Here is a 14,150-nt window from a genome sequence, read left to right as displayed (position 1 = left end):
AAGTAGCGGAAGCTGTGCACCGCAACAACAGGGCCAGTCATTGGCCCATTTCACGATCACGCTTCCAGGGCTGACCAATTGCTGGCAACGTATGCCACTGACACGTGCTGAGGGCCCTGTATATGTGTCTTGGCCAAAATGAAACTTCCTACCCTGGGGACCAGTGCTGCCTGTGACCATCACCTCGACCTGCTGCTGCTGCTGCTGAGCTGACCACCGACTGCTGCCTGTGACCATCACCTCGACCTGCTGCTGCTGCTGCTGAGCTGACCACCGACTGCTGCCTGTGACCATCACCTCGACCTGCTGCTGCTGCTGCTGAGCTGACCACCGACTGCTGCCTGTGACCATCACCTCGACCTGCTGCTGCTGCTGCTGAGCTGACCACCGACTGCTGCCTGTGACCATCACCTCGACCTGCTGCTGCTGCTGCTGAGCTGACCACCGACTGCTGCCTGTGACCATCACCTCGACCTGCTGCTGCTGCTGCTGAGCTGACCACCGACTGCTGCCTGTGACCATCACCTCGACCTGCTGCTGCTGCTGCTGAGCTGACCACCGACTGCTGCCTGTGACCATCACCTCGACCTGCTGCTGCTGCTGCTGAGCTGACCACCGACTGCTGCTCTAGTGCCATACTCCGTGATCTTGCCATGTCGAGTGGCAAAGAGATCCGGTCTCGACCCTTCACCGCCGCGGAGCTTGATGTCCTCGTGGACGGTGTACTCCGCAACTATGGACGCCTCTACGGCGCACCGGGATGGGTGGTAAGTGCAGTGTGGGACATGTTGGTGTGCATGAGGGGGCCAAATGATCAGGCCTATTTATATCTTAGCTGTGTAGTGTGGGCTAGACATATGTTCCTGATTGTGCATGGCTGCTGACAGTAACGTCTTGCCCCTATGTGTGTGACAGGCCACCTGTCCACTGACTTAAACCCTTTTGTCTCCCATCATGGTAGGTCAAGCTGCACCTTCGCAAGGACCTGTGGAGGACCATAGCACGGGAAGTACGGGCATTGGGGGTGTGCAACAGACGACATACACACTGCCACAAACGCTGGGACGACATTTCCAGGCTGAGCAAGAATGTAGCGGAAGTAACACTGGGCCTGATTCCAAGGACGCCCCGTCTGGCCCGACGCTCCATGACCCCTCTCATGCACCGTATCATTGCAGTGACGCATCCTGAACTGGCCGAACGTCTGAGTGCCGATCAACAGCAAACTAGCGGTGAGCATACTGTCTGTGTAGGAAACTTGTGAGTGCTATGCATGTATTGGTGCACAGACACACTATTGAGTTCCGTGTTGCGTATGTATGCCTGTGATGGCATTTTGGTCCCATTGGGTGGTACTCATTTGACATCCAGGTCCGCCATGTTGAGACGCCACTTGCTTAGTAGTTGAGTGTTAAAGCACATCCCCTAGTGGTCCATGGCCCCATGGCAGAAAATGTGAGGATGACTGGTAGGGGTGGGCCATGTGCAGGATGAGGGCTCATGAACCTTTGTCTGCTATGTGATTTGGCTATCCTGTTCCTTCTGTACGTGAGTGTGCCCATGACTCACACATCTTTTCTGTGCATTTCAGCTTTGACAGAGGACACTCAGCCACAGACGGTGGAGAGTAGCCGAGGAAATGAGTCCGGCTCAGACTTCGCACACACGCAGACTGACACGGAGGAGGCCAGCGCCGGAGAGGGGGACAGGACCGTCCCTGAGGACTCGCATGTGGAGACACCATCGTCCTCCTCGTCGGACACTCTTGGTGAGCCTGCACTGTTGTCACAGACTGGGAGTGGGCACTCATCACCTTCTGTCGGAAGACAGCACACAGGGCCCACACTTCCGCCAACTGCACCATGTATTGTTCGTGGCCGGAGGAGTAGGGGGAGCAGAGTGGCGTTCGGTGCAGGCACCGCTGCCCCTGCCACGGTGAGCCAAAATGCACTGTGTGCTGAGGCCGTTGATCTGCTGCGACAGCTGTGTGTGGGTCAGACCAATATGACAAATGCTTTCCAGGACCATGATAGGAAGTTGGGGCAGGTGGTGGCATTCATGGAAGGGATGCATGGCGATCTTGCAGGTCTACACAGGACAGTGCAGTCATTGGCAAGCAGTGTGTCGTCTGCAATAGTACAGTCGAATGAACAGGGTGCTACTTCTGTTTCCCCATCTACACCGCTGGATGTCTCAGGGGGTAGTGATTATTCAGAGCAGGACTCAAATACAGGTTATTGCACTAGAAGCAGCGTCAGACAGCACGTCAGGGCACGCAGGGCACAGACCCCATCCCCTAGATCAGCTAAATCTGTTCACGTAGACGACGTCAGATGCACTGGAGTACACACACAGGATCCACAAGTGTTGTTGGGGGACATGCCTTCCGGAGCTACACAGGCATTCAACACGAAAGGTACTCCGAAGGCAAGGGATACTCACATGTCCATGGACTGTTCCTTGGACAAGGCCAGTCAGAAGACAAAGGCACCTACTAAGAGCAGGGAGACTCCCAAGAGCAGGCCCACAGCAGAGGTAAGGGACACTCCCAAGGACAGTGAGAAGACTAAGGCACCTACTGAGAGCAGGGAGACTCCCAAGAGCAGGCCCACAGCAGAGGTAAGGGACACTCCCAAGGACAGTGAGAAGACTAAGGCACCTACTGAGAGCAGGGAGACTCCCAAGAGCAGGCCCACAGCAGAGGTAAGGGACACTCCCAAGGACAGTGAGAAGACTAAGGCACCTACTAAGAGCAGGGAGACTCCCAAGAGCAGGCCCACAGCAGTGGATAGGAACACTCCCAAGGACAGTGAGAAGACTAAGGCACCTACTAAGAGCAGGGAGACTCCCAAGAGCAGGCCCACAGCAGTGGATAGGAACACTCCCAAGGACAGTGAGAAGACTAAGGCACCTACTAAGAGCAGGGAGACTCCCAAGAGCAGGCCCACAGCAGTGGATAGGAACACTCCCAAGGGCAGGGACACACACAGGGAGCAGGTGTCTGCTGGAGGCAGGTGCACCACAGACGACAAGTCTGCTGGCAGGAACAGGGCGGCGAGCAGGGCACAGGCTACATCCAGAGACAACACTCCACCTAAGGATAAGGCACATCCTACGGACAAGGCATCTAGCATGGACAATGGCGCAATCAAGGACAGGCATACTTCACCCCTGGCTGCACTGAGGCTGATGTTTTCTACTAAACGCCAAACTGATGTCTCCGCGGCGGAGTCCCCCCATACCTCCACTCCCATCCAGGCCAGTCAGAAGCAGAGGAGGGTGTCCCCTGTTGTTGCATCCCCCATTACACATCATTCCGAGTCCAGGCGGCAGGCACAGAGCAAACGACAAGCAGGCTCCAGCACGTCCCCCGAAACCAGATCCCCGGCAGCAGTTGTTCCACCTATGCTGGGTGGTGATTCTTTGGAGTCCCCACCACTTGGCAGTCCTGTCCTGTCCAGGGTGCACTCACACCTCCCTAAGAAACGCAGACACACACCATTGACACCTGCAAACCCCGATTTGGCTCTAGGTGAGCTATCCCCAGCTCCCAGGCCCACCCTGCCTCCTGGCCCATACAGCCCTGTGGCTCATCATTTCAGTTGTCCCAGTGGCGCTGGTGCAGTTGACTCTCATGTATCAGATGGTGGCACAGTGTCAGTTGTGCCCTCTCCTGTTGCAGGTCCTGGCAGTGTATCTGGGTCTATGGCTCACGTGTCAGTTAGAAGATCTGTGGCTGTGTTGCACACTCCTGTTTCTGGTGCTGGCAGTCTGTCTGGGTCAGTGGCTCACGTGTCAGTGACTACATCTGTGGCTGTGTCTCACACTCCTGTTGCTGGTGCTGCCAGTGTGTCTGGGTCCGTGGCCCATGTGTGTGTCACTCGGGCTGTGGCTGTGTCTCACACTCCTGTTGCTGGTGCTGCCAGTGTGTCTGGGTCCGTGGCCCATGTGTGTGTCACTCGGGCTGTGGCTGTGTCTCACACTCCTGTTGCTGGTGCTGCCAGTGTGTCTGGGTCCGTGGCCCATGTGTGTGTCACTCGGGCTGTGGCTGTGTCTCACACTCCTGTTGCTGGTGCTGCCAGTGTGTCTGGGTCCGTGGCCCATGTGTGTGTCACTCGGGCTGTGGCTGTGTCTCACACTCCTGTTGCTAGTGCTGCCAGTGTGTCCGAGGCAGGTAGTTCACGCAGTCCCCCTGAATCTGTGATGTGAGGTGCTGTACACTTCACTCAAATGTTACTTCACATGGTGTGTCCATTGAGAACTGCGTGGCACTCTTGTGGTCCCTGTGACGGGTTGGTAGGGACACGTAGTTGTGCTGCCTCTGATGTACCTGCTCTGTAATGCACAATGCCCTGTTGAAGCTCTGATACTGCATTCTGCCCTCTCGTTGACTGCCTATGATGTACCTGCTCTGTACTGCACAATGCCCTGTTGATGCTCTGATACTGCATGCTGCCCTCTCGTTACCTGCCTATGATGTACCTGCTCTGTACTCTACAATGCCCTGTTGATGCTCTGATACTGCATGCTGCCCTCTCGTTACCTGCTCTGATGTACCTGCTCTGTACTGCACAATGCCCTGTTGATGCTCTGATACTGCATGCTGCCCTCTCGTTACCTGCCTATGATGTACCTGCTCTGTACTCTACAATGCCCTGTTGATGCTCTGATACTGCATGCTGCCCTCTCGTTACCTGCCTATGATGTACCTGCTCTGTACTCTACAATGCCCTGTTGATGCTCTGATACTGCATGCTGCCCTCTCGTTACCTGCCTATGATGTACCTGCTCTGTAATGCACAATGCCCTGTTGATGCTCTGATACTGCATGCTGCCCTCTCGTTACCTGCCTATGATGTACCTGCTCTGTAATGCACAATGCCCTGTTGATGCTCTGATACTGCATGCTGCCCTCTCGTTACCTGCTCTGATGTACCTGCTCTGTACTGCACAATGCCCTGTTGATGCTCTGATACTGCATACTGCCCCTCTCACGTGCTGCCTCTGATGGGCCTGTTCTGTGCAATGGACTGTTGATGCACTTTGGCCCTCTCACGTGCTGCCTCTGATGGGCCTGTTCTGTGCAATGGACTGTTGATGCACTTTGGCCCTCTCACGTGCTGCCTCTGATGGGCCTGTTCTGTGCAATGGACTGTTGATGCACTTTGGCCCTCTCACGTGCTGCCTCTGATGGGCCTGTTCTGTGCAATGGACTGTTGATGCACTTTGGCCCTCTCACGTGCTGCCTCTGATGGGCCTGTTCTGTGCAATGGACTGTTGATGCACTTTGGCCCTCTCACGTGCTGCCTCTGATGGGCCTGTTCTGTGCAATGGACTGTTGATGCACTTTGGCCCTCTCACGTGCTGCCTCTGATGGGCCTGTTCTGTGCAATGGACTGTTGATGCACTTTGCCCCTCTCACGTGCTGCCTCTGATGGACCTGCTCTGTACTGCACAATGCCCTGTTGATGCTCTGATACTGCATGCTGCCCTCTCGTTACCTGCTCTGATGTACCTGCTCTGTACTGCACAATGCCCTGTTGATGCTCTGATACTGCATACTGCCCTCTCGTTACCTGCCTATGATGTACCTGCTCTGTACTCTACAATGCCCTGTTGATGCTCTGATACTGCATGCTGCCCTCTCGTTGCCTGCTATGTTGTACCTGCTCTGGTGCCCACTTTGCCCATGCTCACGCATACACTGTGATTTGACCCCTATTTTGGACAATAAAGGTAGTCTATCGAGTCTCGTGGTCTGTCGTTGCCATTCCTGCTTGCGTACTGCAAATGTGTATTCGTATATGCTTCTCATCAGTGGTTTCGGTAACATGACACTCCCCCTCCCTACGTCACGTCCCTTGCTGGTATTCCCCTCCAGACAGCCAATGGTTTGTACCTTACCTGCGTCGTCGTCCATAGTAGGCCATGACTAGGACGTGGTGGATCGCGAAGAGCATCGGGAAAGCGTGTAGCGCCGGGTCCATGGTGGTGGTCAGCTTGCGGTGGGTATCTCGGCTGTGTCACCTATGTTCGCTGTGGGGATTCCGCCGTGTTAAGACAGGTTGTTTTTCCGCTGCGGTTTTATGTGTGTTTTCCGCCATCTTGATTTGGGGGACGGTCTTCGACGTCAGTGCGTACGGCGGAGCGTCCGGATGTGTTCCGTCCGCCGCGTGGTCGTGTGTAGTTGGCCGGCGGAGCGTGCTTTTCCGTCGCGGACGGAAATTTGACACGTTTTCCTATCCTGATATGGCGGACGGAGTATCCGCGGCAGGCGGACACGGAAAAGGCTTTTTCCGCCTACTCCAGGGCCGCGGTGGCTCTTCCGTCCGCCATCCTGATCGACCCCTAAATTTGTTTTAAAGCGCTGGTAAAGGCTGACTTTACTAATGAGAATGTATATCTACCAAAACAAACCCTTATCAGCAAAATTAGGAATAGATAATGAAAGACTGTGGAAAAAACATAACATCCTAACCTATTTTATGCAGTTTGCATGCAGCTCTTTGATGACAGTTAGTAATAGTCACTGTTATAAGGGTTCTATCTTTTGAGCTGCGGTGACAAAATGATCTCTGTGACAAATCAACTCAAATCCACTCAGCTATCCATATGAACTGTAGATCTGTGATCTGCATAGTACGAGTTCTTTGCAGCAGGCAAATTAACCCTCTGCGCTACTTTATGGCGAGTCAAAATTCGCACTAGACAAAACTCTGATCTGTCTCTCACTAGCAGGAACATTAATCACAAGAGTTTTCTTGACATTTTTAATGGTTGCCTTTAAATTGAGTCACAAGGAACTCTGCAGCAGGTGTTTTTAAATTGGAAGTCATTGCTAAACACAGCGCCACCCCCGAGGTCAGCACCCTCTGTTAAGTTGAGGAAATACAAGCTTTAAAGTAGCATTGCATAAATCTTATTTATTCAAGTAAGATGGTGTCTGGGGGCCCCATCCACGGTAGCAGCCTGATCCAGCTCAGGGCATCTAACTATCCCCAAGCAATTCCAATTATAACATTCCAGGGATGATGCACATGTTACAGATCTGTGCATCATCTCCTAGATACAGAACCTTAACATTGAATACAGGATACCACATCACCAAATTAGTACCTAATGAGCTAAAATACCATAACCTATATACACATACAACACAGTGGCGGCTGGCAAGGAATACAGGGATGGTGAGGGGGTGAAAATAAAATCCACATAAAAACCACTTACCTCTTAAGCTGCCCGCGTTTCCCCTCCCCTTCCCTTCTGACGAGTCCCACAATGGAGGCGGGAAGCACACAGGCTCTCCTAAGCCAATCAAAACGTTGCAATGCAGTGTTGTGATTGGTCTGAGCACTGTGGTTCGGTGCTCAGAGAGGGGCTAGGAACCTGTGCATGTTTCCCACCAGGCTGTGCATTACAACATGGTGGGGAACATGCAAAGTGCGCATGACTGTTTGGTCAGCTCAAGATGGCTGACAAAACCGTCATGCACAATTAGAGTGTGCCCACCACTCCTCCTCCTGTGAGTCCAACCCGCCCTGCCATAACTTAGCCCTGTGGCTAAGAAAAATAAAATGATAATAACAGTGTTATTAGCATATAATTTTTCCTTTTTTCACTGCTCTAAAAGCAGTGGGGTGACACTTCTCCGCCTTAATGGAGGAGCCATTCCTGATACAACATATTAGATCTTAAGCATTGTCATGTAAGCCCGGTGGACCACTAGTAGACCACCAAATCATACATAGTAAAGTAAGCGTGCTGGTCTCATCCTTACACGTCGTGGTCTTACATGCTGAGCTGCAAGATTACTCTGATCAGAAAGGACACCTCCTACCTCCCCACATGGAACACACTTAGCTACTCTGGTGAAATTCCATATCTTTGATCACTGGTTTTACCAGCATTCTTAAAAAGCTTAATCACTTTAAAAAGATCGACTAAACTGAGAGGTCTTTTGTCCATCCCTCGTTGGAGAGTGGATTTTCACCCAATCCCCAACACACACCACAGTTTCCTTCACAGCTTTGCAGCTGTCATACAAATCTTTTCCCTGCACCCTTGTCTCCTCTTCTCTTTCTCTCCATCGTACAATATATCCCAATTGATCATGCACTTCCTTATGCTTACTGTTCACCCAACTCTGTACTGCTTCACTACTGGAAATTCTTCCCCATACCAACTGGAATGGAGACACAGCTATTGTGGAACGGGGTGTCAGGTGGTATTCCATAACTTGTCTCCTCATACTAGCTTCCCAATTGACTTCACACACTAATGACTGATAAATTGTTCCACAACTTCATTGGTTTCCGGGTGATAAAGCACCACTTTTTGTTTCCTCAACTACTACAGAAGTAAGTTGGACCCCATTGTTCATAAGAATGGAGGAAGGAAAAATGTCCTCTCAAATAATTACTCCAAAACACAAATTATGTCTCTGGATTCACCTTTATTTCTGGCCATCATGGGTACATATCAATACACACCAGAACATTGTTGTCACATGTTTTCACTTTCACACATGAAGACAGTGTTTCAGGTAAATCTCTTTATTTCACTATAGCCCAGGAACAGGTGAGGAGATTGGGCAATCTCCCACTGCCTCAGCCTCCATGCAGGGAATGCCATGCAGTGGAACCTCGCCTAAAGAATCTCTCTACATTCTACAGCTCCTGCCACAAAGAAATGCCAACACAACACTTTGCTTTCCTTTCTTCTTCCGCTGTGCCAAGTTCCCGTAAACGTTGCCTCTCTGCTCCTTTTGCCAGAAGATCGTTGCATTAGGGCCTCCTGTGTTTCACCATCACCTGACAGGATGTCAGTATCCTCTCAGTAAGCTGCAGTAAGTAGTACTCGCTCACCGCCACTGTTAAGTTGAGGAAGGACATGCTTTAAGGTAGTATTGGATACAACTTCTTTATTCAAGTAAGATGGTATCTGGAGGGCCCATCCACAGCGTCAGCCTCGATCCAGCTAAGGGCTTTTAGCTGTTGTCCAAGCAGTTCCAATCTTAACATTCCAGGGATGATGCACGTTACAGAACTGTGAATCATCCCCTAGATGCCAAACTTTGGCACTGAATACAGGATACCACACACCCCTCCCCATGTCTGCAGCGAGTGTGGCCGCAACAGTTGCACTACCGTTAAGCCATCATTGTTGATTGGCATGCCTTAGAGTTGCAATAGCACGCGACTCCTTATGATAATTGGCACTCCTTGTTTCTTAACTCTTGACTGTTTTAACTAATATCGGACCATCCCACCTTTAGTCCATTATCTCACATTATTTACTGGACAGATGTGTCTTGAGTAGGAGGCCGTTTTAATTCTTGATGTTGGCTGGCCGAATTTCCTTGGGACAGTATTAGAGATGCTTGTCTTGGTTCACTAGGTATCAAATCAAATCACATTTTATTGATATAGATCTCATCAGAGAACCACAATATAAAAATATCACATATACATAAAATATTGTTAGTCATAGTTTATTAAAACGGCTGTAAAAAAGGTTTTTAAAAATTCAATACTCTATAGCATACAGATTTATCTAGGGGAGCTCTTATTAACTCAAACAGATCTATGGTTCTAGAGATATGATACTTAGTGCTGATAGGTTTTATAAAACTGCTGCGTACTTCAACCAGAAGTTTGTTGAGACAAATGAATAATACATGTGCCAAGTCTTGGGTTCCTCCACTACAAAGATCGCAGAGGCCAGTTTCGTCAAATGTGTCATCCCAGTTTTTAGTCAGATCTTTTAGTGGTAGTGTCCTCAGTCTTAACATCAGAATGCAATGCCTGACCTTATCTTCTAATGAGAAACTCATCCCTCAGGTCAAACAGGGCTACACTGTTCCTCCAGACTCGCTCCTTCTACAGAGTGTGGCATACACATCGGTAGAGTCTGAATAATGAGCGTTTCTCTATATCTTCAGACGTGTGTGTCTTTTATGGCGTATGTTTTGTGTATTTTATTAAATCTCCATGATTTATAGTTATGGGGTCAGTTCTGTGAATTGGGAAGTTTGAAAACTTTGGCAACTTGAAATAAAATGCACACATAATGTAAAATTTAAAAAGAAAGGAAAATTAAAGAAACAGATCATGTGAGTGTGAAAAACATACAAATATCATGGAATGTATTGTGGATTCGTTTACCAGGACTCTGGTCAGTTATTTATAAATGTCACAATATTGTATGAGAATTGTTAATTAGTTTGAGAATTGCTAATAACTTTCAGTTTGGCTTCCAATTTACACAACAACTGCAATGGATGCTCCACCTGTAGTACCATTGAATGGATCCATCGCCATGATCTCAACATGATTTGCTTTGGGTTTGTTTTCTTTGCAGAGCTGGCCAGAAGTAAGAACGACCACATCTCCAAAGCCCGCCTGAAAACCCTGAAGATGACAGTGGTCATTGTGATGTCCTTTATGTTGTGTTGGACTCCATACTACCTCCTTGGGCTGTGGTATTGGTTCCGGCCCCAGATGATACACAACATACCAGAGTACGTTCACCACAGCCTCTTCCTCTTTGGCTTGCTGCACACATGCTCGGACCCAGTTATCTATGGCTTGTACACCCCCTCCTTCCGGGAGGATCTGAGATCTGGCTTGCACAGGATGAGTTTAGTGCTGGCTGGGCGGAAGCAGAACAAAAAACAAATGTCAGGTTCCGAGGTTAACATCAAAGACTGTGCGTCTAATGATGGTGGCACTGACCTTCCCTCCAATGGGACCACTGTTCAGACAGTTTTCTAAGATGGAACTTGTACCATAGGGAGTAATAAAAACAAAAGAGTAAAAAGTTGAGAGATTGGTGGTGGACTAGATCTCTACTTAATAATGCACCATGGATGCAACACTTCAAATGAAGCCTGCAAAACCCACCAGAAACAATGGTACTAAAAGATAATGGACAACTGTTTTGACGGGGAGAAAGCAGTTTTTCTCCTGAGGTGGCTGCATTAACTGAATGTGTTGCATGTAAAAAGGTGATGCACAATTATTTAGGCCCTCTACATCCATACTACTGGCAGTACAGTGTCTCAGCCAGGCAATTGGGAGCTAAAGGCCCATTTATTCTGTTTAACTCCCACTTATGACAAGCGTTCATGAGAGGCACCAACAGGGCAACATTCTAATGTCCACATCGGGGGTGGGGATGAAGCCTTACACATCACACACTGCCGTAGGATATTACTTCTAGAATTGATCACTAGTACTCATGCTTGACTCACAGCATTTTCACTAGTATGTGTTGTATCTCAGCAGGACCCAGGCATAGGATGACTTACAGGTAAGGTGAACATGGGTTGCATTATTGCCCAATATTATTACAAATACTTGCACCTACTGGGAGCTAGTCTCTTAGCATGTTTCCCTTTTCTGTCACTCATGGCTTCTGCCCCTTCCTCCTCTTGCTCCTCCTCTTCCTCTCTTTGCCCCTCGTGATAAGGTAAGGTTCTAGATCCCACCCATGTGCCTCCCTCTGTCTGTCATGATGGGACAGTATGGAAAACTGCAGCTTTAGAGAGGCTTTCCACCTTCTAAAGTTTAGGTGTCTCTGGTCAGTTTTTAAATATCTTCTAATAGAGGTGTCTTGTTCCTAAGTGCTCCAACGTAGCAGATACATTGGTAAGAAATGTATTTGCTCCGGATCACACAATTTGGATGTTTGAGGAAGTCAATAGGAGACCATGTGTATCCTGGTTCAACAGTTGACAATTTAACTACTGGACCACACTTCTGCCACCCAGGCACCAACACATGAACTGAGCTGCCAATTGCACCATATGGAAAACACAATGGGTGGAAGTGCAGGTCAGTGATGTCCTGGTTTCCTTTTGTACTATCCGCTTCAAATCATCTGTAGGCACGCAGGAGAATTTGGAGTTCAAATGTTGTGTTTGCAAATTGTGCAAGATTGAGAACACCAGGAGCTGGAGTTGTCTATTGCAGTAGAAATGTTTTTCTCTGCTCACCTGTACGCACCAAGCAGTGAGAGGCTTAGGAACTTGAATGATGGCAGACACCAAACTTTCATGTGGGAGCCTTTGGTAAATTTCTTTGTGGAAGAGGCCGGGACCAGAGATAAGTACCTTCCTTGAGTGCACTGCGCAGCTCGGTGTATGGATCGCATTGTGTGTCAATACTAGTTGAAGTAGGAAGGGGCATTGACATGATGATGAGTTCAAGGGTAAACCTAGTGGCAGATTCTAGCGAAGCCTCCAGCCAGACCACACTGTGGTACACCAGTTTAGACAATCCACAACTACTAATTCAGACAATGAGATATGGTGATTGTGGGACAGGCACTCAGATTTGAGAAATAAAGGTTATTTAGTGTGAATTGGAAAGGATAGCAGGAGAAAAGACATCATGCCACATATTCTTCTTTGTGATTGTCTTTCTACCAGACAGAAAGCAGAACATTATCTATTGCATGACCTCCCATTACTTTAATTCCACTGAGAGCTGAAAATGTCCTAACAGGCAGGTGCTTTCAAAAGGGTGGCAGGTCCGGCTGTCAGTCACGTGCCAAAATACCACAGCTTTAAAGTCTTTCAGAGAGAGCAGCCTGTAGGGAAATTACTTCATTTTCTTAAAGGCTGTTTCTCTCACAAAATAAGTTTGCTTGACAACTAGTTTATGCCCCTATGGTGATGCCACAAATTGTAATACCACACAACTGGTGCATGTTTGGTTCGATTGGTGTTGAGAAATCCTATGGCCACAGTGGGTGTCTGACCATGGTTGCTACTTGTTCTGATGTGTAAAGGATAATTCTTAGTTTTGGAATATTTTATATGTTTTGGAATATGTTGTGCCTCATTTTTTGACTTTCAGTAATATTTCAAAACCATTGCTCTATAATGTTGCCTGGCTTCCCCAAAATGTGCCTCAAACTAGCTTCTGTGAAGGTATTCAATCTAGTGCAATGGCACAGGAGCTACCAATGTGCCCCTCCATCCTGAAATTGCTGCTTTATGTATGCCAATGTTTATGTGATTTGGTTTCTATCTTGTAGTCAGAGCTACTTCATTTGTTATATTAATTGTTCCTTTTATTTCTATTGGAGTCATTCGCTCGTTCAGTAGTGTGACTCCCATTCTTCTTCGTGGTTCTAAATATTTGGAGTATTCATGCATAAACCAAACTCAAAATCTGCACCTTGAAAGTGAATAAAAATCAAGTTGCTTTCTTTTTGTTTGAGAAAAAGACTCACAGTGGTAACGTAGTACTGACAAATCAACTAGCAGAACTTTGAAATAAAGCCAGTATAGTGCAATTTGTGATGGTTTACAAACACCATCACAAATTGCTTACCTGTGCACTTCTCCCGCCTCGGTCCCCACAGCGGTCGCTGTTTGAGTGGAGGGCTGAGAGATTAGTCAGCAGCACACGCAAGACGCTTCTGGGTGGGGAGGGGGTGGGGCTGCCCTATGCCTCACTCACTACTTGAGTCAATGTGCCAGAGTGCGCGCAGCGGACGTGCGCAACGGGTGCGCCTAAGGCAAGCCCGTCTGCGCCCGTCCGCGCCCGACCGGTGCACGGAACCCAGCCACCCACAGCCCAGACCATAGAGAAACACTAACTAATTCCAGAGACGCTCTTACGGAGCTCATCAAACACGCACCAGGCGACCATGCAGACAGCACTAAAGCTTCCCCGGGCAACATCAAAGGACCTTTCTCATACCTAAAATGTAAATGGTGCAGCCTAACACACAAAGAGCCTACACCTGAAACGGGGAGCAACGGCCTAAGAACCAAATGTCTATATTTTAACCCCTTCGATACATCGGACGGCCAGGGGCCGTCCGACGTTACGGTGGGCGTGTGCGGACGACGGCCGGGGGCCGTCCGAACCACGCCCACCTTTTATTTCGCCCGCACCGCGGCGAAATTTCCGCCGCGGTTAAAGGGTTAATGCCAGATCCCTCCCCAAACACTCTTTGGAGATCTGGGACACGATTAATGAGACGAACCCCGACTTAGTGTTCATAACTGAAACCTGGCTAGATGAGAACAACTGCCCTGACATAGCCAACGCACTCCCCCTGAATTACAAAATCCTGCGTCAAGATAAGCAAGGGAAAAGAGGAGGGGGACTCGCAATAATATTTAGAGACAACCT

At 49.0% G+C, this 14,150-nt stretch overlaps 1 protein-coding gene across 1 annotated transcript in view; it reads left to right on the top strand.

Annotated features, from left to right (window-relative positions):
• Nucleotides 1–10,772, top strand: part of LOC144825232 (gonadotropin-releasing hormone II receptor-like) — a 200,605-nt gene extending 189,833 nt beyond the window's left edge. Inside the window, exon 3 of the mRNA XM_078684078.1 lies at nucleotides 10,360–10,772. Within this exon, the coding sequence (XP_078540204.1) occupies nucleotides 10,360–10,772 (413 nt within the window). The remainder of the gene's footprint in view (nucleotides 1–10,359) is intronic.
• The last annotated feature ends 3,378 nt before the right edge of the window (nucleotides 10,773–14,150 follow it).

The sequence above is a fragment of the Lissotriton helveticus genome, chromosome 3_1, assembly GCF_964261635.1.
Source record: "Lissotriton helveticus chromosome 3_1, aLisHel1.1, whole genome shotgun sequence".
In the NCBI taxonomy this organism is placed as follows: domain Eukaryota; kingdom Metazoa; phylum Chordata; class Amphibia; order Caudata; family Salamandridae; genus Lissotriton; species Lissotriton helveticus.
Note: the sequence above shows the minus strand (reverse complement) of the source record. Positions and strands in the feature narration are given on the sequence as shown.